The sequence below is a fragment of the Diorhabda carinulata genome, chromosome 1 (genome assembly GCF_026250575.1).
Source record: "Diorhabda carinulata isolate Delta chromosome 1, icDioCari1.1, whole genome shotgun sequence".
Taxonomy (NCBI): Eukaryota; Metazoa; Arthropoda; class Insecta; order Coleoptera; family Chrysomelidae; genus Diorhabda; species Diorhabda carinulata.
The window spans coordinates 9,570,457-9,595,056 of record NC_079460.1 but is presented as its reverse complement, the minus strand read 5'-3'; the positions used below and the strand labels follow the sequence as shown (position 1 = coordinate 9,595,056).

Here is a 24,600-nt window from a genome sequence, read left to right as displayed (position 1 = left end):
AAATATAAAGACGCAATCAAAGTCCACTAAAAAGAATTAATTATCGTGTAACACAAAAAATTCTTGATTGGCCCTATTTATTTTAATTATAGCTAGAAATGTTCAATTGTGGAAAATTTTTATTGTTTTTTATTAGTTAATTTCTATAATATCATTTGTTTTATATTTTTATGACTTTGTTGGACCCTCTATATATACGTGTTATGTAAGTTTAATAGGTAAGATCTGCTCTTTACTTTCCTCTTATATTGTATGTATACTTACATGTCTCTGTGATGTAAATGAAAATAGTTGACAATATTAACTTTATGCGGAATTCAAGGTTCACAACCTTTGGCAGAATTTATTTTGTATATAATATATTTCTATGTACTTATACTTACTGTTTATTAAAATAGTAAATTTGCAAGCATATAAGCGGTTGTTTTTATTTTTAACCCGAAGAAAAAAAAGCAACACAAGCACTCGCTTACCGAAGACCCGTATATAATAATATATATTTACAGTCATATAATATCGGTTTTCAAATGTGAAAATTCCTACACCTCAATTCAAACAATTCGTAACGTGTTAATTTCTAATTCTATTTAGAGTACAATTTCTTCACTTTCTTTTTATCATTTTTTCTTTGTGTATTGTTAAAATATTATTGGAAATCAAAGATTAAAGCCTCAGGAGCAGCAAGGAAAATATATGAAATTGAAGAGTACATGCGATTGATAAGGCCAAGACATACATCAATCCGATCCAATTTCGGTTCGAATTTGCTCCAAAGAACGGATCGATGCATGATTGGAAGGGGTGAACACATATCCTACATGCTTCTGTGTTGTTTCCGAATTCCAGTTACGGCTCTATACATTCGCCACTCTCACCAGTTTTGATTCAATTAAAATCGCCAAAAGATCTGTGCACAAAATGTCCGAAAATTTTAGTAATTGCGATTTAGTTATAGTAACAATTTGATTAGAAAAGGAAGATGAAGGAAACCGGAGAGGTTCCATGGAGAACAGAGGAAAACGCAAATTTTGGGCACATTCTGCTTGGAAAAGATGATTCGTAGAGGAGAATAGATTAAAGTTTTTATTTATTACCAATAAACTTCCCTCTTTCGAAGGTACAAGTGTGTAAATATGTCATTGCTTATGCTAATAAAAATATTATTTGTTGTATAAATAAAAAAGATTTTTCAGTAAATAGATATATCGCTTAGTCTAAAATATCATTGAGGAAACAAAAAATGCAACAGTATATTGTATTTTGAAGAGAAAACGTTATTATAAATAAAAAATGAAAGGTCAGCGTCTTTTTCTCCAGTGATGACTGGCGCATTTGGTGCAACATGGTTTGGAAAATGTGGAGCTTCATATACATCTGCATACGATTCATTTTCTTCCGATGACGTGATGGACGCAGTTGTTGAGGCAGAGGATGTGTGGGCTGATGTTGACGGATACACATAGGTCATTGTAGTTCTTTGTTGGTTATCAAAAATCTTTCCTTTGACAGCATATAGACGTAGATAATATTTAATAAGTACTGTACCTTTGACCTGTAGCTTTTCGGTATTGCTGGATTGTCTGGTCATACAGTACTGGATACTTGAATATGCTCTTCCGGTTTTATACCCGACATTATTACCAATTTAGTAGAAAAAAACACTGTCAAAACTCTGATTTATAATTACATATTTCAACCGACACGGGTCTCGCAGTTATTAAAACGAATAGGATGCACGATCGGATGCATTATCGGAGTGGGATCGGACAGTTGTGAATTACGATGTTTAATCTCTAGTATTATTTCCCCTCTCAAAACTCCTTGTCTACCGAACTATGATCGTTTTATTAGACGCATCTTTTCTTACGACGAAAACCGTATTTATCTAAGAGAGGTCGATTCGAGCGTAGTCTTGTTGTATGTCTGATGAAATTAAGAAGGTTTAGTCTACTTCGAAATTATTCCCGATGGTCAAGCTATCAATGCCAAGGAATATAGTAGACAGCTGAAGCAAATTTATGAGGTTTTAACGCAGGAATATCTATGTTCAGTCAACCGAAAGTGGGTTCTCTTCCGTGGAATAAGATCGAAGAACTTGGTGGTATTGAACTCTTGCCACCTACTACCTCGCTACTTCAAATCCATGAAGAAATTCTTGCGCAAATTTTTGAATCCAATGGAGACATTTTTGCATCTAAGCCCATAGTTGCCAAGAATATTCTATCATGTACATTAATTTCAAATATTGTTATTGAATACAACAATAATAATGGAATAAACGTTTGAACAATTGGATAAAAAATTGGAAATTTTCCAGAACGAAGACAATGGTATGAGGATATATCTAATAATAAGCCTTCTAAGTTTTATTACTTTTTTAATAGAGATCAAAATTTTTTCAAATGAAAATAAGACAGTTTGTTGTTTTTATTGGAATGGAATTGACAATGTTATTATTGTTTGGTTAGTCATAATATATGTTATCATCTTCAAATTGCTTTGTAAAACCAATTTTTTCATCATGACTGCTCCTCTTCAGTGTTGTTGGAGGTTCAAAATCATCACTAAGAAATTTAGCTTTTGCCTTGATGGGTGGATTTGCTAGTACGAAGCTATGCTTTTTAGATTCTCTTTCCCTACGTGGTACTGCTATGTAAGGGTTTTGTGTAGCTGTTATATAATGGGGTGAACTTGGAACAGTATTTTTTCTTCTTCTGAGGTAGTTATAAATTAAGCAAGCTAAGTATGGGAATAATCCAACTATAGCACCAACGAAGAAAAATGAAAAACCCACTGATGTACACGAATTAATGTGTTCTAATGTTGTACTACTTAGTGAAGAAGAAACTGAAAAAAAAATAATTGTTATAAAAACTTTTGAAAAACCAGTTTATCAGTAATATTAAGAGAAATGAGTGAATCTAATCGTTTCCAGTTATCAGCTCCCTACATTCTACTATTCCAGTCGTCTATTAGTCTATAGTTGAAAGACGTCGTCAAATTCTAAATTTGAAAGTAGCTTTACGTCCAACTACAAACTTGTACTTACGTCCACATAAGTTGATGAGTCGAGGGGAAGTAACAATTTTAATGTTATCGTTAAACAATTAACAATTACAATTCTTCTAACAAATAAGGTTACATATCTTTATATTAATTTCCAGTCCACTTCGGTTCAATTATTAGTAAGCTACCATCGGCAAATCCATTCTTGCTACCACTACATAGATGAGATTGGTGCCTTTCCAATCTTGCTCGACTTGAACAGGCGCGAAATACGACTGGTTTTTTAACAGAACACGGTCATCTAAGACGGAATCTCCATGATGTAAGCGAATGCCGCTGGTTCATGGGGGAGGAGAAACTGCAGACCATTCCAGCGGTGAGTGCTTAGTATTCACACGTCTGAGGTTCAAACACTGAGCAATCCTTGAAATTTGCCTAGTGATGTTAAACGGTTTAAGTCAATGTGCCTCATTATCATTGTCAAAGATGTTGGCCTTTGGCAGTGTTTTAAGTGAGGCGCGACGGGCCAATCAGGACGCCTATGTGTGCGATGGTTCGTAACCGTCTACTACTACTACTACTACTAAAAATTGCTACACTACTCACACATATTCCAGTTTAATAAAAACTTGAAAGGATGCTTATCGGGTTGTTTCATAAATTTCATGTATGACATGACATGACACTTTAATCAATTACTTACTGTTACTTGAGAAATATTAGTTACCTTCACATTCCTGTTCTTCACATGATTGTTGTTCAATTGAGGCTCCTACACAACTCCTACTTTCCAAACAAGTCCTATTTCGTATTCGGAATCCCCATCCGCAGGAAACGTTACATGATGACCATTCTGACCAACTACTCCAAGCATTTTCGCAGTTATGATTGATGCATTCTTTTGTTTGTGAAGATTCACCTATACAATTTTTAATTTTTTTGCAAGACCTCGTTCGCTTCTGGATACCAATTCCGCAATCAACTGAACACTCACTCCATTCGGACCAATTACCCCAACCATCGTTATCATTCAAACATTGTGAATTGGAACAATATTTTTCTTCTTCCTTAACATAAATTCTTATATTTTCTGAAGATTTCACAGTAGCCCTACAACTAATTTTAAATCTTTTTTTGTGGTATCCGTTATCAGATGTAATTGTAAGCCAATCCGTTGTGTAGCTTGTTTTAATTTCTTCACAGGACCCTTCATTGCATCTTTCATATTCTATATCATTGCCTTTACAATACTGGCCTCCATTAGTAGGAATGGGATTATCACATTTTCGTTGACGCAGTCTGTATCCTCCGCTGCAAGGTACTGTACAGGATGTCCAAGGAGACCAAGGACCCCAGCCTCCATCGATCGGTTTAGAAGGACAAGGTAAATATTCTGAGCAAAAAGCTTCCATCTTGTCTGCCCCTACACACACTCTACCTCCAAATGCTGGAGATGGATTGGTACATGTTCTAGTTCTAGTTTTAACAGCCGCACCACAGCTGGCTGAGCAAGCTGACCACGCTGACCAGTCAGACCATTCTCCGTGCACTGTACAATTTGTTACAGATACTGAAGGACCTTTACATTCTTCACCGTTATTTGCTGGAGCTGGATTATTACAATGTCGTATTTGACACATACAATAATTCGAACTATCAGATTCGGATGACGATTTGTGGAAACATGGAGCCCACGAGGACCACGAGCTCCATCTACCATCGACAGTTGTATTGATAAGTGGGCAAGAAGATATTTTTTGTTTCCAAAAAATATCTGGGTTATCTTCTGGGATAATAGCACATACATCTTCTCTCTCATTCCAACCGCAGTATGGGTCCATGGCATTTATACAATTTTCAAATGTAGAATGTCTTTTACAATGATCAACGGATATTTGTGAAACTCCCGTATTAGTTGTTATATACAACGAATTAGTCTCTTTTAAAAATTGCATATTTCTAATTAGAATGTTAGCATCTGGAACAGCTTGCCAAATTTCTACGATACAAGCTTTTTTAAAGTGAGGAAGTAGACTCAATTTTTTAATAACGCCACGTTGGGTCGCTACATATATAACATGTATCAACGGTGACTTTGTTCCGACTACATCAAGGGTAATATGAGTAAAACGCTCCCCTGTAGCTACATGTAGAGGATCGATTGTTGTAGCTTGAACGGCTGAATCCATGAGCTGATATTTGAATGTTTCTAGTAAATTCACATTTTTTTGTGAAGTTATACAATTGAAGTGATCTTTGTAAACATTTGTATGTTTATTCCAAGCACTGTTTATATCTTGTTGATATTTGAATGGACCATCAAAAACTTCATTTATTGTTGTTAGATTAAACGCACAGATTGCAGATCCTTCTATACTATTGGGTGATGTACTAAAAATAGCGTAAACTATATTTTCATTCGACATATATGTCATGCCTTGTATTTCATTGAAATAAAACGGGTAGTCGCCGCTTAAAGAACAATTTAATCTAGCCTTAATATAAGTAGTCCAATTGTCTTTAAACACGTGTCCACCTCCATTGTCATTTTTACATACTCTAGCTATTCTAGAATATACATTTTTGCCACAGTTCATATATTCCACGGCAACTTCTCTAAATAAGAAATAAACAAATTTATCACTTTCGAAAGAACCTACAAACTGTGGCTCATTCAGCCAGAAATTATTGTATTGTTTAGTTCGAAGTATAACTGTATTATCCACACTTTTGGATATAAGGGTATCCGAACCAAAAGAATCTGTTGGACCTCCAAAGTAGTATTCCCCATTCTCCAATAAAATGGCCGTAATATTTGCTTCAGGATTTGATGGGCTTTGAGCAACTCCATCTATAATACTAGTTACATTTGAAATATAATCAATCTGAAAAAAAAGCGAAACATAGTTATCTTACATAAAAGATCGTATTCAGTACTTTCCTGACGATCAGTCGGCTTTTTACATTCGGTTTTCAATTGATTATCGTATGATACAAGCAAAATACAACCGTACATTTCTGATTATAATTTGATTACTCTTTAATATTTGAGTCGATTACACTTAATGGAAAATCTGCTGATCGCCCACTGGTCAACCAGTTTAAAAAGAATCCTATAACTACGTTCCGATTAACTCGATCATCTTCCGAACAATGAGCGTGATCGGAGTTAGTTCCCGAATATTCAGATGATAATCTTGTTCACCAGGGTATAGTAACTCGCTGGTGCGGGAGGGGGAAACGTAGCGCGATCCCTTGGTAAACGATTACGCGATCATTTTGGTCGATATGACTTCTTTGAATTTGGAATATGCCGCCAAAAGCAGAAAGGAAACTGTTGTTTCCATGTACGTTTAGTAACACTAATGACCCAAGATATGGCGCTGAAACAGGAACACGAGTTGGCTATCTAAAGGTGGTTGTTCATCTGGGATGTTAACCCTATTATATTTTCCAAAAAGTCCTTCTGTTAGTATTGAATAGACGAACTAATGTACGCATGGTTTCTACGAAAGACGGTGTGAATCTTGGCCGTCAGAGAAGCGCTGAACTGAACTGACTAATGAAAAACTTAATATTTTATTTTATATATTTATTTACTATGAATACTCTGGAAACAGTATATTTAACGTTCAAAATATGTATAATTTTGGCATAATATATTTCATAATATTTTATATAGAATTTTCATCTTTGGATACACTTTGAAAGTTATATATTAGTAAAGCACGCCATTGAATTCACTTCAAAATACCGAGATATGTATTTTCCCAATTCCATAATATAACATTTACAATTACTACCTACAATTATTAAATATACAATGGAAATAAATCAGAGCTTCATTACTTAATGTTGCTTGATATGGTGCAAACCGAAGTGCAAGAAATTGCAAAATATAGCTGCTACTAACCAAAGCTTCCAAAACTAGAAGTCCACTAAATAACACTAAATATATGACAGCAACAAAAATCACGAATCAACCAGAAGATTATATTTATCATAGAAGACGAAAGGGTTAGATTGTGCTTCAATCGATAAGCTCACATAATTCCACACGTTGAGCGTTGTACGCTTACAATATGGCTGCTTTGTGCAGTTTGCATATATGTAATACTCCTATATGGACATTTGGTATGGGAAAAAACGTCCCTACGTTACGGTGCCAACAATATTCATTTTCTCTCTCATTCAAGGCACCTTATCTATACTGCGTATGCTTGAGAATGCGCAGAACCGAGGTGGAACCTCGGAGGATAGAGAAATCGTTGCCATTATATCTTCTTTAGTCGGAACAGCTTCCACTTATAGAAACTGTCCATATAAAATTATTACATATATGGTAGTTCAAAATATTCCAGAATTCCAGTGAATTTATTGAGATATTTTTCACAAAACAGACCGAATTTGCACTGCACCGTCAATTTGTGGATTGGGAAAAAAGTGTTGCTTAGCTGCTATTGTTTAAATTGTTGCCACATTTTAATTACAGTCCTCTCGGACAAATCAATAGTTGCTTTCCAACTGATTAGGCACTTTGTGCACGAAACCCTATGGCTCATGATCTTCGCACACAAGAATCAATTGGAACAAACTTGTTGTTGAAATACGAGATACTCGAATTGAATACAAAATGAGATTACTACTCTGTAACTATATTTTTTACATTAGATTACTTCCTTCAATAATAATGAATATATCGAATCTGTTTCTGTATACAATAATATGAAAGAATATTGTTTTAAGCAGCCCATAAATAAATTCGAAATAAATGCCTCATAACCTCAATTTTCCAGTTTGTGTTTAAAGCGCAATATTGAAGCTCATGGAGCCCAAAAATTTGCTGGCGCTTGACGGACAAGGAGAAAACGCAACTATGTATGACGCACAGATCTTAAAAACGACAATTTTGGGTTTGCAGCATTGTGCACGCATGTGCTCGATTGTGTGCTGAAATTGTAAAATTGGGAAGCAACAAATATTTTATGGGCGAGCTCGACGCGATCGAAATCGGAGAAGATCCCTCACTACGACCAGGTGCCTTAGCTGGAACGATACAAAAGGTCTTAATATCGTTAAGATGAATGCACCCATTACGTCTTGCGTTACAACTTGATTTGCTCCATGTCAAGCTGCCTTGATCCGAAAGACAATGAAGTGCTTAGTAAATATTACTTTATTATTCAATGTATTCAATCATGGTTAATATAATTGCAAACCAACGTCGAATTACAAAATAAATAAATATTTATTAGTTGTTAGTTGTTAAAAACTTGCCTGTCTCCATGAACATTGAGGTGAAAATGCGTTAGTTCCGCAGGCAAAAATGTCTTTACCATTGCTCAAAATGATATTTATAAAATTATGACACATTCCATCACTTTGACCTTTTTCTATACAAAACCGCCTTGTGTCTTCTGATGGTTCCCAATTTGCATATTCCAGCAGTCTTAGTCGTGACAAAGATAATCTATATAATCCATCTCTGTAAAATATACATGGTAACCCACACTATTAGATACACCTGATTTACAAATGTTATATTCTTTTTACTATACACTGTACTATATTCTGATTTCCAGTGGCTAATGGACAATATTCACGTACCAAGGCCATGTCAAACATAAAAGGAACTGTATGATGCATCGAAATTTGTTATTTGAAGGTATATTTAAAAAAACGTAAAAATTATCGGTCTATACAAGAACTGAATATGATTACTTCTAGAATATGTGTAATATAAATAAGTGACACACAGATGTTAAAATTGAAAATCAACAATTCATAATAATTATGATATTAAAAAGTTATTTCTACAAATAAATGATAAGTAACAATTTGTCCAATTTATATCATTAGGTAATAAATTATGTGTTATGCTTCTTCTAGTATAATTATTGGTATTTTAAAATGGATTTTGTTTAAAATATGTAATTCTTCTTCACATTGTAATGTTAACGTATGCTTATAGAAGAACACAACAACATTTTTGAAGGAACTGAAACTGTTGGTGTGAACTCATTAATTAATCAGTTTATCATAGTATAGTAATCCACATTGCCTTTCGATTTATTTCTATAGATCAAATTTTTCTCCATTCTTTTCTATTATCTATTCTCTTCTATTATCTATCGGTCGTTTTTCACTTTTTTCACTAGTATTATTGGGATCTGATTCGAATTAATTTCGATAGTCCCTTTAATCTTATATTCATTGGTATAGATAATGTGACGGTTTTTCTTAGCTGCATATATGTATAACATTTAATGTCCATTAGAAGTTGGTTGACTCATAGGTTACGTAAAATGATGAGATGATAGAGATGGATTGTGGAATCGACATGATAGTAGCTATGGTGGTGAAGAGAATCGGAGAGTCTGATAGACAAAAGTGAAAATCGACAAAAATAAATATATTTATAAATAGATAATAATTAATATGAAGTGTACTATTCAATTTCTAGTGCATTTTCAGCAAATTTCATCTTAGTACCTATAAAGTGCAAAAATGTATAGATATTTTTTATATTTTATGTTGCAATGTATGTTTTGACTTTGTTCTTTGCTAATCCTTTTTTATTTTTCTTGCTATGTACAAAACCGAGGTAGAGATGGTGGATTGTGAGCATAAAAGGAAACCTTTTAATATTACTAAAGGTTTAGAACTGAATTTTAGTGATGATGCGTATGAATTCAAACATTGTATACCGATATGGTTTTTAAATTGATAAATACTTACGTTGCTCCTACAATCATTTGATTTCTGGACACGTCAAATAAAATTTGAGTAAATGAGGTATTTTCTTCCGACTGAAATCGTGTAATAGATGTTTGTAGATCTACAATTAATTTATTTTTATCATTTATCTGCATTATATGATCAGAATGCTGGAAAACAGTAAATTTTGTAGAACGTGCAAATCTGACTTACCTTGATAAGAAATATATCGAAAATCATTTTGATGCGTCAATGAGGGGAATATATATAATACCAAAATACATAAATATACTTGTAACTGTATTCTGATGCCATTTGATACCATTGTGACATTTTCTGAAAGAATTTGAAAATTGGAGTGATAGAAGAATTTGTTTCATCTAGTAAGTACTCGTATGTCATACACTCATATGTTTAATCGAGCAGTTACATTTTCTAACCCGTTCTAGCTCTTCAGAGAGATCATGTTTGCAGTATCTGTCGTGAACCATGAAATTTCAATGAAGCATTGAATTCTGTTTCTGGTTAAAAAATATAGCCAAAAAAATCACGAAATGTTAAAACCTGTCTTTGAATACCGTTTGCAAGTGGTATGAGCGATTTAATATAAAAATAAGTCAGGCAAGAGCATCATACAACTGAATATAAGTTTGGAACGCTTTACAATTAATAGAATATTTTTTTAATAGAGATAAAAAAAGTTGTAATAAATATGTGAATAGTCATCCGACTAGAATATTATTATTATTTGTATTGAGTCCACAAAGTAAGTTTCTCAATATTTTCCTCTTCAAAGTAAACATAATTAGCCGTGTTAATTGCAAATGCGTAACAGATCCACACAATCATATGCCAGTCGGGGAGGTCCCGTTTCGTGCCAGTAGTATCGTAGTAGAAGTCAGAAATCGAAGCTATTACTTCTTCTCTCATCATCTGCGAGATTGGTGTGGAATGCTTACTGCAGGCGTTCTGCTCTTCCATGACAACGCTCGTCCACAAACGGCTCAATGCACAGCAGCTGGTTTAACGGAAATTTATCATCCACCCTACAGCTCTGATCTTGCTTTCAACACATTTTGTTGTACCTCAAGATCTTCTTTTACTTCGATGAGCGTTTTCGCAACGTTGAAGGACTGTACTATCATCATATTCTTATGCTTTTGTTTAGACATTACCCAATTGAAAGAACTAGGCTAAAACTATCTTTATACTTATGCTGCCAACTAATAAATCGACATTCAAAACTTTCAAACAAAACATTATATAAAAAAATGATTAAATTAAGTAGAAACCGTAGATTCTGAACATTTCGTCAATAAAATAATTTATCAGTTCTTCGTATTTATTTTGTCTAGGAAAAGAAAGTTATTTTCAACCTATTGGCGTGCCGAGGACAAATCACGGGGATACCTACAAAACATTTCAAGATATTAATGAGAATAATATAAATCGATGTCCACAAATATTTTATTTCTACAACAGAGCAGCATTCAAACTAAACTGAATTTTAGTGCGAAGAATATTATAGTTTCAATTCAGTAAAATTTGAAAGTTTTACTTTTGATACAAGTTATTATAACGTGGGACTAAATATTATAAATGAAATAAGAATCCTGCCAAATAAAAATTTAGGAAAAAAAGTTCTTTATGGGCGAAAAATTTGCGTTAGGATATTATATGTCCCAACCTTGTCCACTACTGCACCTATCTTGTAGGTGATGAATTGTGGTTGTATCACCGAAACCAAAAAGCAGTTAACAGTTTTAAGAAACTAATTTATACAAGCGTTTTAAATAAAAAAAATTGTTTGATTCAGAAACCTGCGAAACCTAGAGCAATTAAACAGATTACAAGGTAACGTTCAGAGTTTAATAATTCTTTTCGGATTAGCAGGATTCTTTATTGAATCAACATTAATTGCTCGATATTGCTCCCTGTTTTTATTTTATTTCCCAAGAGACACCTCAAAGAAACTCATCATAGTCGCGTAGAGAAGGTCAAAGAAGCTGTAACCTTGGTTCTAAGCGTTCTAACTTCAGACTATTACCAAGGATGTTTTGAATCGTGGGAGGAACGTTGGAATTATTGTCTAGAGTTGAAGGACACTATTGTGAATATCAATAATAAAATTTTGTTTGTAACTTAAGTTGATTGTTTTTTATCTCGGAATTTAATTACCATACTTCGTAAAGTTATAAATAGTTCATTTTATGACTTCTAGTGAAATATTCATTGTCTCAATTGATCTCAGATTGCATTTCATTTATAAATGATCAAAATAAATTCTATTTTATTGGATTAAGATCACTTACCTACCTACTTAATAAAACATATTTGGTCTTATTTTGATGGTATATTTACATCCTAAATATTCTGTTTCCATCCCATCATTGAACAGATATTCTGTATTGTTTTGTTATTTTTTGATATTATTTATTCCATTTAGAAGTTCTTTGACCTTGATGAGAACGTCGACTATAATACTGTTTTCTGTAAAAAAGATAAGGAGTACTTATTTACTTAAGCTGTTATAAAATTATTATATACGTGTTACGTAAAATAAATAAACCTGTTGGTGCTTTTTATCGAACACCAGTATCGCTGCACTCATTAATCTACAAATCTAGTGTAAATATTGAAATTATATTCAAAACTCGACTTAAGAGCTGTAATAAAATGCAAATAAACCATATATTCCAAACTACTCAACTTTTCAATTAGACTACAACGGTTAATTTTTTGTTAAAGAGATATCTGTTCATGAACATTAATCAATTGGTACCAGGAAAAAACTAAATCTTCAGAACGTCTTTCTAGTATCAGAAACGTACAACGGCAAACAACATCATCACCAGGAGCTGTTGATGGCCTTAGGCATAAAGTTTTAATTGAAAAATACAACGTTTAAGAATCGGAATTTCTTTAACGAAATGTTCAGTCCTGGCTTATTATTAAATTTCAGATATATGTCCTCCTTAAGGATACGACAAACCCACTACTACCTTGTGAGTGTATACGAGATGCCACAGCAGTTTTATATAGTAGATTGACCTAGACAACATGAAAGTAATGGTAAAAACACAAATATAATACCACGACTGGTTACCCATTTGTAAACTACGCCCTGTTTCTCTAATACACTACGATTACTACTATTACTAATAGTAATCTAAAAAAAGTGATTGGAGTATTCAAATAAGTTTCAATCTCCCGACGATATTATTTCAGTAGTCAACAGTTCAGTTTATTTCCGGTCCATTACTACAATACTTTTTTTGTTATCATATCTAGCCAGTCCTAGAATTTGATATGGACATCCTGTCTACAATAATTTATGGTAGATAAGAAATAAACTGAATCAATAATCTCCAGCAGGTAGTTAGATAACAGTTCCTTGTTTCGGACTTCACAATGTTATAGTTTCTTTGTAATGAAAATGAAAAATGAATTTGAGGCAGTATCAAGAAATTCGAAATCATTAGTATGTTATTTGGGTTTGGATGAAAGTTGTGGGATATTAATCACTGGACACAAACCGCATCTGGATTTATACCTATATAATATAATATAGTACATGGATATAAAGTCAAACTAAACTAAATTACAAAAAATGTTTTGAGCGACACCGTACCTATGCGTTTAGTCGGTGGCCTGCGCAGGTTGTGTCGGTTGTTTTATGGTGTTTGCCTTGGACGATTATCTCGTTGCTTATATTGTATTGCTAAAAAGACCAAGTCAACATTCAACATTTTATTGAACTTTACAGAAGTCATTCATGTCTTTGGCAAATCAAAAATAAAAGAATGATAGAAACAAAAAAGAAGCTACTGTTAAATTACTTACCATAGAAAAGTTGAGAGAAATTAAGCGAGATGTGAACGAAGCATTAATTATGAGAAAAATCGAAAATTTTAGAAGCAATGTCATGAAAGAAAAGAGTTTTTTAAACTCTAGAGCATCTGTTAATTATGTATAGCGTTCGAAATTATGGTACTAGGATTCATTCATTTTCGTTCATGTTTAATGCACTCCCAGGAATCTTCCTCGAACTTAGATAGTGATGACAAAAATAGTTCGTGCGCAGAAATACTATTTCTCATAACTGTACCTTTTTTATAGTTTTCAAAATCTTTTGGTTCAAATTCCAATTAATTCAGTAAGTTAACACAACTATATGTTTTCCTTTTCAATAACCAACCCTTACACCGATTTTCGCTTCCTTTTCACTGTTTTTGTATCATTCATCTTCTAAATTCACACAAGGCCCTCATCGCCGTTAACCGATGTCATCGCTAAAAGAACTAAATACCTCACCTATAAACCAGAACGTCCTCATACCCTCGCGAATTTTGGTTGGCCTACTCAGGGAAACCTGTACAGGTAACTTACGCGGTAAAACGTAGCGAGTATAACTTACTTTATATGCGCTGTATACCTCTTTCTTCGTTGTCTAGGTAACGAAAGAAGAGAATTCAGTAGCGATTCATTAAAAAGTTTCGAGATTTGTAAAAGTTTGTGACTATTAAGTATTGATATGTCTGTTGGCAAAGAACCTTCAACATGCATCTCTTCTAAGAAGAGTTTATATGTAACATTTATCAGAAAACAGAAGATTTCCTGTCATAAAAAATCAACAAAAGCTTTGATTAAGTAAACAGTGGAAAAGTATCATACTAATGCTGAAACTAATTATTAATATTATCATTGGGAGAAGGGAATGGAAGTATACGACCATTGGATATGTTCCCTTCGGTGCCGATGACGGTTCTACCAGACCATTGGATATGTTCCCTTCGGTGCCGATGACGGTTCTACCAGAATCCACACTACACCGGTACATGTTTGTTGTAATTCCCTATCGAGTGAACCAGAAAGATGTTTTTGATTGTTGACTTCTGAAATATATTGCATGTTATATTGCATTTACTCATACTTCCTAAGTAAAGGTATCAATGTCTTCTTTCTGCAACTTTTCTCTTGAGACAAACTTTTTCGTTGCTGCAAACGTTGGGGCTACCACGGGCGATGCGTCCTGAATCTGATCAATTTCACAGACGCGGGTGATAGCCAGGCGACACCACCGCGTCTTCGCCTGCCACTTATTCAAGTATAACTACATATAAAAAAAATTTAAAACAGATGTAGATGACGTCGCCTGGTGCCTACCGCCCGTAGCCTGGAAGTATAACGACGCCCTTAGTTGTGCATAGTTGCCATTCGCTCCTCCACGTTTTATTACTTTTTCAAGATTTCTCCGACGAGCGATGTTTTTAGGTAGAACTCTACATAGGGATATATGATTTAAAATATAATAACATAGCGAATATTAATTTGTTCCATTAAAAAAAAAAGAAACTACGCGCAGTTTCGTCGATATTGCTACTATTTTATATATTAGAAGTAATATTTAACAGTTTTTATTTAGAAAATACAGAATAGAATGCCGAAACCCGCGGCCCATTTACAGTTTTTATCTATATTATTTTAGATATTTGGAATATAAACGGTTGACGTCAGATAGCAACATAAATCCACTGTGGATAAAAATCTTGTAGGTTAGAAGATATTCTTCCGTTAAGTGCAATCTGTTTGTCTTTGTATCATATCAGTAATTATGTTTGTTTTATCATGGATATAACAGAAATTTGAAATAAGAAAACTTGAAAATGAAAACAGCCATTATACAGTGAATGGGAAAAATTTGTACTTTTTTATTCATTAATTTAGATTTGTCGTCATAAAATTTAAACAGTCTAAAAAAACATATAAATTGACTTACTTTTGACTAATGGAAAACTGGATTACAATCATGCAAACAATAGGTAATATTTAATAAGCAAATTGACAATAAAATGGTCTTGTCCATGCTAGTTCTCCACATTTATTACTTAAGAGCTTTAGAAGCCTATAACGAAAGCTTGTAAGAAAACCAATTTATTTCTAACTCTGATAAAAAATTTTTTTTACTTCCGAAATTTCCGAGAAACTCTGTATAAATGTTTCCGGTAGGCAAAGAGGTTTATTCGTACCGCAACATTACTTTGTCAAATTTAGTAAAAAATGCTGTGATGTACAATTTAGCAAGACATATGAACATCGCATAAAAAAATTGTCTTGAAACGCCGGAAACAGAGATGTATCTATACGACAAAAGTAAAGTTGTAATAAAAAGCCCGTGTCTTTACTACATAGTTGATTTAACGTCATATACATATATACCATACGTATTTTTCTTTGTTTTTATTTCTAATCCAAAACTACAAGTTTTTCATTGACAACAGATACACGACAATGCATAAAAATATCCATTTGTATCTGTTTATCAGACACAATTTAATGCCATATATCATGCTACGTCACGCACGATATCTAATGCATGGAAGAAATTTATATCTATTTGAATGCCAATACATTCAATAAATTCAATAACTCTTTGATTATCAAATTGTTGCTTAGAAAACTCTGTCACAAGATATGAATTAATCATAAAATTAATCTTGCATTACAAAGTTATTATATCAATGATGATAGTCAAATTGAACTTTATCAGTTGAGAACCAATCTCAATACAATTTAATAGATAAATCAATAAATACAAATTCATAATGTGTCAAATTGGGCAAATTATAAATTAGTAATCAAGATTATAAATGTTTCTTCAACAATTTGGTCACTGTTCCTAATTCCATTTAATCGTAACATTTATTGGCTTAACCGAAATTCCGCTTTCTCCACCATCCAAAACGCTTATGACCTCCAACTATTTAATTAAATTGATTCAGTCTCATCTTACGAATAGAACATTCTATTTCAAGTTTGATTCTGAATTACAAAATAAGAGCCAACGACTTATCAATTGAAAAGTAATGAAAAGCTATAGTGTATTCTTAAACCAACGATGCTATGAATCAATTAATTGACCAAATTGTATAAGCATATTTATTATCAATTAAAGAATGAGTAGTTCTGATTTCAAATGTTTTATTTACGATTATTCTTCGTCGAAAAACAAGAGTACTTGTACGAGTATGGATGTTGTAGTCGTATTAACTAAATTGCTATATATTTTGAAATCGACAGTGTACAAATTATTAAAGGAAAAAGCGAAGAACCCGTCAATACATAGACCTAAAATACACGGTTTTTAATTAAAAAAATAAAACCTATCTGTTCTAGAAGACAAATTTTATCCACAGCTTGCCAGAACATTGTGAAATTCATTGAAAGAAGTTATATAGGCGAAAGATACCAAAAAATCTATCTTAATTAACAAGAAAACAATCTTTGCGAAACATTCGGCGAGTCAGAAAGGAAAACTTACAAATATTATATTCAGACATAAATCTGGATACAGTGTTTTGAAATCTTGGTAAGGTAATAGAACTATAAGTGAGAGAAAAATGTTTCTGGACCGTTGATCTACAAGTATATGTCTTGCACAATATGTTAATATTATTTGGGTTTATCTTGTAATGGTTTTGCATGAGCCCATCGGAGAGTTCACTGATCCCAGTCTGGCTAAATTTAGTAGTGCTGCTCCAACATCAAGAGCTGCCTCAATCGCTTGACAGGTGCGTCTGCGATCAGAAGTCTCAGTTTCTCAATGTTTCCAACAGTAGCTGAGAACAGGGCCTACCAGCACGTGCCTCATGACCAAGCGATATCCACCCTCTTTTGGATTTGCTCTACCAGCGAAATTCAGTTACTTGTGAAGGATCTTAATCATAAAATGCGCGATGCAACCGTTCAAGACTTTGTTGTTCACTTAAATCGATCTTGAAATCATGTAGATCATATTCTTTTGACAAATCATCTTTCCATGGCAAATGGTATATACCACTATTTACCATAGAGTTAACCATTTCGAGAATTGTTTACAGTTTGGTTTTAGTGGTTTTTCAACAGAATTTTGTAATTTGTTTGAAGAAAAATAAGATTGTATCAAATATTACATCTAATATTTTTTTATCGAATGTAGTCGCTAGAATTTAAAAAAGTTATACCGGGACTTATATGACCCCGCTGACCTTTTTATTGACCCCAATAGTAATTTTTATTTGTAAATGTGCCGTAAATTTTTAACTGAAAAAGAGCTAAAAGCTGAAACAAGCGCTTTGCTTAAAGAGGAAACGGATCCAGAAGAACTCAGATAAAGACAATGAACGTTTGAATGACTCTGATGATAGCTTGTCAGAAGCCGTTCAAATTCAAATTTAACCTAACCTAACCAGTTTTAAATCTTTCATGACGATTTTCACGGCATCACACGCGTGGATTTCTACAAAATAAGCTTATCACATAAGTAGTTAATCATTTCAAAAATATAAGTTTTTATTCTATTTTTATACTTCGACTGAGTAATTCAACAATTATTTACAAAACATTTATCATTAAGTAGTACAATGAAGTAATTTCTATAAAAGTAAAGATGAATTATACCGTCAAGAAAATACCGGAAATTTATCATTTAAAAAGTCCACTTATATGGGCTATTTACAAGAAATTTGTCGATTGACGACTACCCCGAAAATCAGTTATTATTACCTTACGACTGATTATCTGTCTGCACTTTTCACAATACAATTTGTGACGATATTATGTTATTAGTGTGAACTGCAGTATTTAATGTAACATTTATAATTATTATCCATTTCCTGTCCAAACTATAATTAAATATTAAGTGCCTGTAGGATACTCGTAAAAAGGAAAGAATTTTATTTTAACAGAATAAAAATTAGGCATTATGTACGTGGTATTAGGTACACTTATTTTTTATTGAACCTTATACAAAAAATACTTATACAGAACATAAATTATAAAAAATGATAATATTCTTCGTCATCTAAGGAACTGTCATCTCCTCTTGACGTTATAATTAACGGGGTCGACGGATCGATCGATCAAGTAATCAAGATCCCACATTTTCTTCTCTTCTTTAATGACTGCTTTTCACCAGTTCTCTGGTGTCACCTCCTTAATGGTTTGATCAAACAGTAGCTCAACATCTTTCATCAAATTATCTTCAAATTCAATACTTTTGGTGGTTAACCAAACAGTCAATAATTTCTTGTTTTCTCCAAGATGAAGTTGGAGTCTTCTCTGTGTCAAGAATGACAACTTGCGTTATCCGTAACTACTACTGAATCAGCCGGAAGATATTTTATCGTTTCACCAAAATAGTCTTCAAAAACATCCGAATCCATGTCCTCGTGGTAATCTCCCGTATGGCACGACTGAAAGGTTAGCAAACCTTCTTTTAAAAATTCCACTTCGCTTCCAATATGGACGATTATTAGTCTTTTCCCTTTACCTGAAGGCACCTTAATACCCGTTGACAGGCCTTCCATGAAAGTTTGGCGAGCACTGGTTATATTTTTGTCTTGCCACATTTTTGGTACTGTATAACCTTCATTAATCCACGTCTCATCAAGATAAAAGATTTTCTTCTGGTCTGTTCTATACTGCTTTATACTTCTTATGTATTTTCGTCGCCAACAAACAATTTCATCGCTTTCCAGTTATGCTTCTCCCAAGAAAAATCCATATTCCTCAAAGTGGTCCATAAAAGTTTTTCATTTATCAATGGAATACTGTCATCCTGGCCAAGCTCCATTAAAATCTTGTGTAGAGTGGGTATTTCTTTTATAAAATAAAAAGAATGATGTCTTCATCAAGGACTTTTACTGCCCTGCCTGGATTTTCTTGGGAGGTTCCACTTGGGCTGCCTCTCCCCAGCAATAATTTAAAAACTGTGGACTTTCCAACTCCAGTCATTCGGGGACATCGGTCGACAGTTTCTTGTACAGTAAATTTTGGGTAATCGTATTTTATGCAATCGTGTACATTTAAAATAATAAATTTTTCATTCACTGATATAAGTGGAGAATTATTGGAACATCTTTTCGCCATTTTATTACTAATCTTATGATACTGTGAACACTATTTACGGCTAAACAGCAAATACTGATGCGTTAAACTAAACAAATACACATTTAAAGATTTAAAAATTTTGGGTAAGGCACCATTATCCTTACGGCGCATGGTTAAGCCGATTCTGAAATAGGGTTGGAATTAGGCAGAGTCACTAATAGAAGCAAAACGTAACTCTATAATCTACTACCTAAGTACACAATATTTCAAGACCTACACCTATGGCCGACACCGAAATTGAGCCGAACTGGACAGAATTCCCCATTTTATTGCTCTATACTTTTCTGAAATAGACTATAGGTATTTTGTTGCCAGAACGACCTCATGTATTGCCAAAGACTTCCTTCGAATATATATATATATATATATATATATATATATATATATATATATATATATAGATGTGTGTGTGTGTATGTGTGTAGGTTCGTTTCACAATTCCAACCCACACAAATATAAGTAACTTAGTATATGAATGAATTTAATATTGTGTATGCTTTTACGATTAAGTACTAATAACCAGTTAGTATTATTTAATTTTTATTAGTAATTATATTTTCTTTCTACCCTTGTTTATAATTCATTAAATTGGGAGCTAAGTTTTTAAAACTCATTAACAAATCAAACAGTTTTCTTGGATGATAACCCTCAGGTATATTTACATTTATTTAAACAGATACTTCATGTTTGTAGAAACTTAGTTGATGTATATATGATTTTATTATATTTACTCACATTTTATAGATATTTATACTCGGGTCATGGTATAAGATAACGGCGAACTAAATTCCTAGTAACTAATATTTAAATTAAAACATTGATTCCAAAAGCTACACGTTTTAAGATCACATTAAATCCTTTCCGTCAGACTTACACTAAATTGTATCATCGAAAACGGACATAAAACACTAAATTCATCACAGATGTTTTAAGTACATAATTCAACATCGACCTTGAAAAATAATCGTAAGGTTATTGAGACGAACTACACCAACACCACTACTTTCTTAAGTCAACATGCAACTGGTGGGATTGGATGTCTTATTTTCTCTCCTCAGAGCGCCGAACTTCTTACACTTAGTTTAGTGCGCAGATTCTGATCACTTTACTGGGTATATTGGGATTCAAATTCATGCAGATTAGTCTGTTTATTTAGAAAACTTTGAAACATTATTTCATGTTGATATTATCCATCCCTTAGATTTTAGCGTTTTATTTTTCACATTAATGTTGCGTTTTAAATGCTGCTGTTATTTATATTATACTAATAAACATCCTATCATTCACCTTATCATTATTATCACGACTGGTACAGAGTACAATCTTGAATTGAAATAGTAAATTTTATTACTTAAGTAGATAAATGTTTTTTATTAGTTCACATATTTGTGTGTGCTTATACATCCTGTAAGATGAGATTCTCATACTATACGTAGAGAAAGCAATAGCACTCGGTAAAAAATAATGATCTATACCCAGTCGAGTATACCATACAAAGAACGATCAAATATGCATATAATTAATGATTGGGGCATCTAACAAGTCGTTGATGAAAATATTTAAAAAATAAGTGATGAACATCGATAAAACGGCGCAATAAAAATACGATATGTACATTTTTCAACAGCAGTTAGGTAGGTCATTACTAAAATTTGATGTGAGCTCCGTCAGACATGAACAAAAAAAGTGAAATATTAAAAATTAAATATCTCGATCACTACTTACGTATTAATTATTCATTATATTGAATTATTAAAATTTTTTCTATTAAAGGTATTTTATTGATGTACACAAGTGAACAGAAATTAGAGATTATAATTGAAGTTGAAGGAGAAAAAATTAAAAAAACTTGATAATGTAACGTCTTTGATGCCCTTAGTTTCGATTTTGATGATTTTCTTATTGTGTTTACTTATATTATTTGAAATTAAAAACCTTTTGGAATAGTGGCGAAGTTCTTTATATTGTTTAAACAATATATATGATGATATATAGAAAAAAATCGGTTTCGTCTCTATTTTTCTAAAAAAAGCTAAAGTGAATTTTATCGTGACGGAATGTCAAATGGGCAGAGATTCATTACGTTAGTCTTTCCAGATATGTAACAGTCGTTTTCGTTCAGCACCGTATGGCCATCAATTTTTATTTCTAAAACTAAAGCAATACTTATACTTTTTTGAATCTACTGTAATTGATTGATGTTTTTTAATGAAAAAGTTACTTAACTTTGACAGAAAATATTTTAGTTTCCATTATAGTATTTTTTCCAAACTACAAACGTAGTCCAGTAAATTCCTAATCTTTTCAAATCATTCAAAATATATCTTGGGGTAGTTCTCAAAATACGCGTTTGTCTTTGCCATCACCTCGTCATGTGTCTGAAATATGGTGAATATGGCTAATAGGACAATAAATTTAAACAAAGTAAGGCTAATTTTTCTACAACAATGACGAACGACTGAGCAGCCACATTGTTGTGACGGAACAACACTCTTTTCTTCAACATATTCGGAGGTTTTTTTTCTTAAGTTCGGTATTAAAACTTGTCAGAAAGTCAGCATAATATTTCCCCATTTATCGTTTTACTTTTTTCTGCATAATCAATTGCACTCAAATCACGGTGACCATGTCCTCATTGGTCGAAAAATCGGTTCTTGCTTTACGATTAAGTTTGAAGGCGAATATTCGGTTATATTTTTTAATAAAATAGAGCTTTTCATCGGCATTAAGCAATCGTAGCACCCATGCGAGAACCACTTACAAATTATTCCAGAGGATGGAGAACCTCAACCTCTGAAGTCATTTTTCTAGCCTCATATTGTTCAAATCATATTGAAACGGGCTATAGTTCAGATCGAATTGATAGTTAGGTAACACGCCTTTGTTCAGAAATTCGATAATATTCGATTTTTCATATCGCTTCTAATTATGGTTTAGAAGTAATGAATGATCTTCCGAAAGAAAAAGATGACAAAATTTTGCAAAGCAGTTTCTTTTTGTGAAAATACAATGATGTATTCAAAATTTATCTTAAAAGCTCTGTACTTAGAACACATTTTCAATATTATGGAATTTCAGACACATCCTCGTAATATTCATTGTCAAAAACCTATATATGAAATTCTACCTGTCTCTAGTCTGCTTCACCCTCTACCCCGTACTGGCGACGTTATTCATAAAACTATTGAGATACAACACTCCGTATACAGTGTGAGCATAGTGATGTAAGTTGCTAATATTTAAATTTCAATTAGGGTTACATCAATATGTTGAATAAAATTTTTTCAGATAATTCAGACCATCTGTAAAGTTGATTAGAATTATGCAGGATATATTGCTGCTCCAAAATAACCTACCAACATATTTTATATAATACATATTCTCAGTTTATAATTTATTCTTATTAATTTAATTACAAATACAACTGCCAAGCTTGTTTATTAGGTTTTCTATATAATGTTTTTTTAGTTATCCACAACAAAAGAAAAGTCAGTAAATCAGGAGATCCGGTTGGTCAATATATTGTGCCTCTTCTTTCAATCGCATCCAAGGATTTCACATTTTTATTTACGGGTTTTGGTTGGTAAACATTAGGGCGATTTCAATTCAAAAAGTTTCACAATCACTCCAAACTGAAATTTTAGTAGCATAGCATGGATACGTATCTTTAAATAAGTCAGCTACCTCATTAGTTCTTTTACGAACAACGTAACCTATCATAATAAGAATCCTTATTCTTTCCGTTTCGGTAAACATAGTTACATTTTAAGTATCTAATTACAATAAATTTTTGATGCAAGCGTGCAAGTGTAGAAGCATCGCGTTCGATCTGTGCTCGATATGAAAACGATGTAGACTTCTCAAGCTGAATTGTTACTATGGATGAGACTTAAGTACATTTCTACGATCCAAAAACAAAACAACAATCGATGGAATGGCGACACTCTGGTTCTCCAAGACCTAAGAAGTTTCGTGTCCAAAAATCTGCTGGAAAAGTTCTTGCTTCAGTTTTTTGTGATTGCCATGGAGTAATCATGATTGATTTTTTGGATAAGGGTAGAAAAATAACTGGATATTACTATTCGACATTACTGACCACTCTACGGTGAAAAATTAAAGAAAAAAGACACGGAAAGCTATCCAAAGGTGTTTTGTTTTTGTAAGAAAACGCCCCTGCACACAAATCTTATGTTGCCATGCAAAAAATTCGTGATTTAGGGTTTGAATTGCTAGAACACCCTCCCTATTCACAAGATTTGGCTCCGTCCGACTATCATCTCTTTCCTCAAGTGAAAAAAATTTCAAAAGGTCGTAAATTTTCTTCCAACGAGGAGGTAATAAAAGCTGTGGAGGTCTGGTCTGCAGAGCAAGAAGAAATATATTTTTTGAAAGGTCTAGAGACGTTGCAGGTTCGCTGTAATAAATGTATCCAATTAAGAGAATATGTTGAGTAATAAAATATTTTGACACTGAAATTTTGTTTGGATCTATAATAGGCTAAGAATTTTTCAATATATCCTCGTACAAATTGAATTTTAATTATTTTAAAAAATCTTAATGCAATTTTTTGTAAACCTAACAGAAATCGTAATATTAATAAGTTACGATACTTAAAGTGCACTCAAAGAACGGGTAGATAATTTTAAGAAACATCTCCTAACTAACTGCTACTTAATTTGGATCAAGTTCATCCCACATGTGATTTACTGCTACAACTGGTTTTTAAATGATGTTGTATCCCCACTTCCAACTAGTTATATTTCGTATCATACACTCCAATATTTATAACGAATATTAATGGTACACAATTATATATTTTTAGAGTAGTCTACATACTATCTACTAATAGTATGTTTATCAAATAAATATATGAACTGCGGAGGATGAGAAATGTAATGTTTCGATTCCAATAACCACGTCAATTAATTAATAATTATGTAGGTTTTT

At 32.8% G+C, this 24,600-nt stretch overlaps 1 protein-coding gene across 6 annotated transcripts; it reads right to left on the bottom strand.

Annotated features, from left to right (window-relative positions):
• Positions 1–2,360: 2,360 nt before the first annotated feature.
• LOC130900748 (semaphorin-5A) lies at positions 2,361–20,984 on the bottom strand. Of its 6 annotated transcripts, none has more exons than XM_057811621.1 (8): positions 20,389–20,984; positions 13,355–13,444; positions 12,036–12,213; positions 9,937–10,059; positions 9,745–9,844; positions 8,284–8,491; positions 3,734–5,891; positions 2,361–2,847 (listed from the first exon to the last, which is right to left on the bottom strand). In XM_057811621.1, exons 4-8 carry the CDS (start codon positions 10,046–10,048, stop codon positions 2,465–2,467), a joined length of 2,961 nt encoding a protein of 986 aa, XP_057667604.1. In that variant the 5' UTR covers positions 10,049–10,059; positions 12,036–12,213; positions 13,355–13,444; positions 20,389–20,984; the 3' UTR covers positions 2,361–2,464. The 6 variants fall into 6 exon arrangements, with proteins under 6 accessions (XP_057667604.1, XP_057667555.1, XP_057667597.1 ...); XM_057811572.1 differs by having other exon boundaries at positions 12,040–12,213; positions 20,389–20,916; XM_057811614.1 differs by lacking the exon at positions 13,355–13,444 and having other exon boundaries at positions 12,040–12,213.
• Positions 20,985–24,600: the final 3,616 nt, after the last annotated feature.

Coding starts and splice junctions, on each gene's coding strand:
- LOC130900748 (XM_057811621.1), bottom strand. CDS start 10,048: ATGGTATCAAATGGCATCAGAATACAGTTACAAGTATATTTATGTATT. Junction 8,492..9,744: donor CAAATGATTGTAGGAGCAAC/GTAAGTATTTAT, acceptor TATATTTTACAG/AGATGGATTATATAGATTAT. Junction 5,892..8,283: donor CTCAATGTTCATGGAGACAG/GCAAGTTTTTAA, acceptor CTTTTTTTTCAG/ATTGATTATATTTCAAATGT.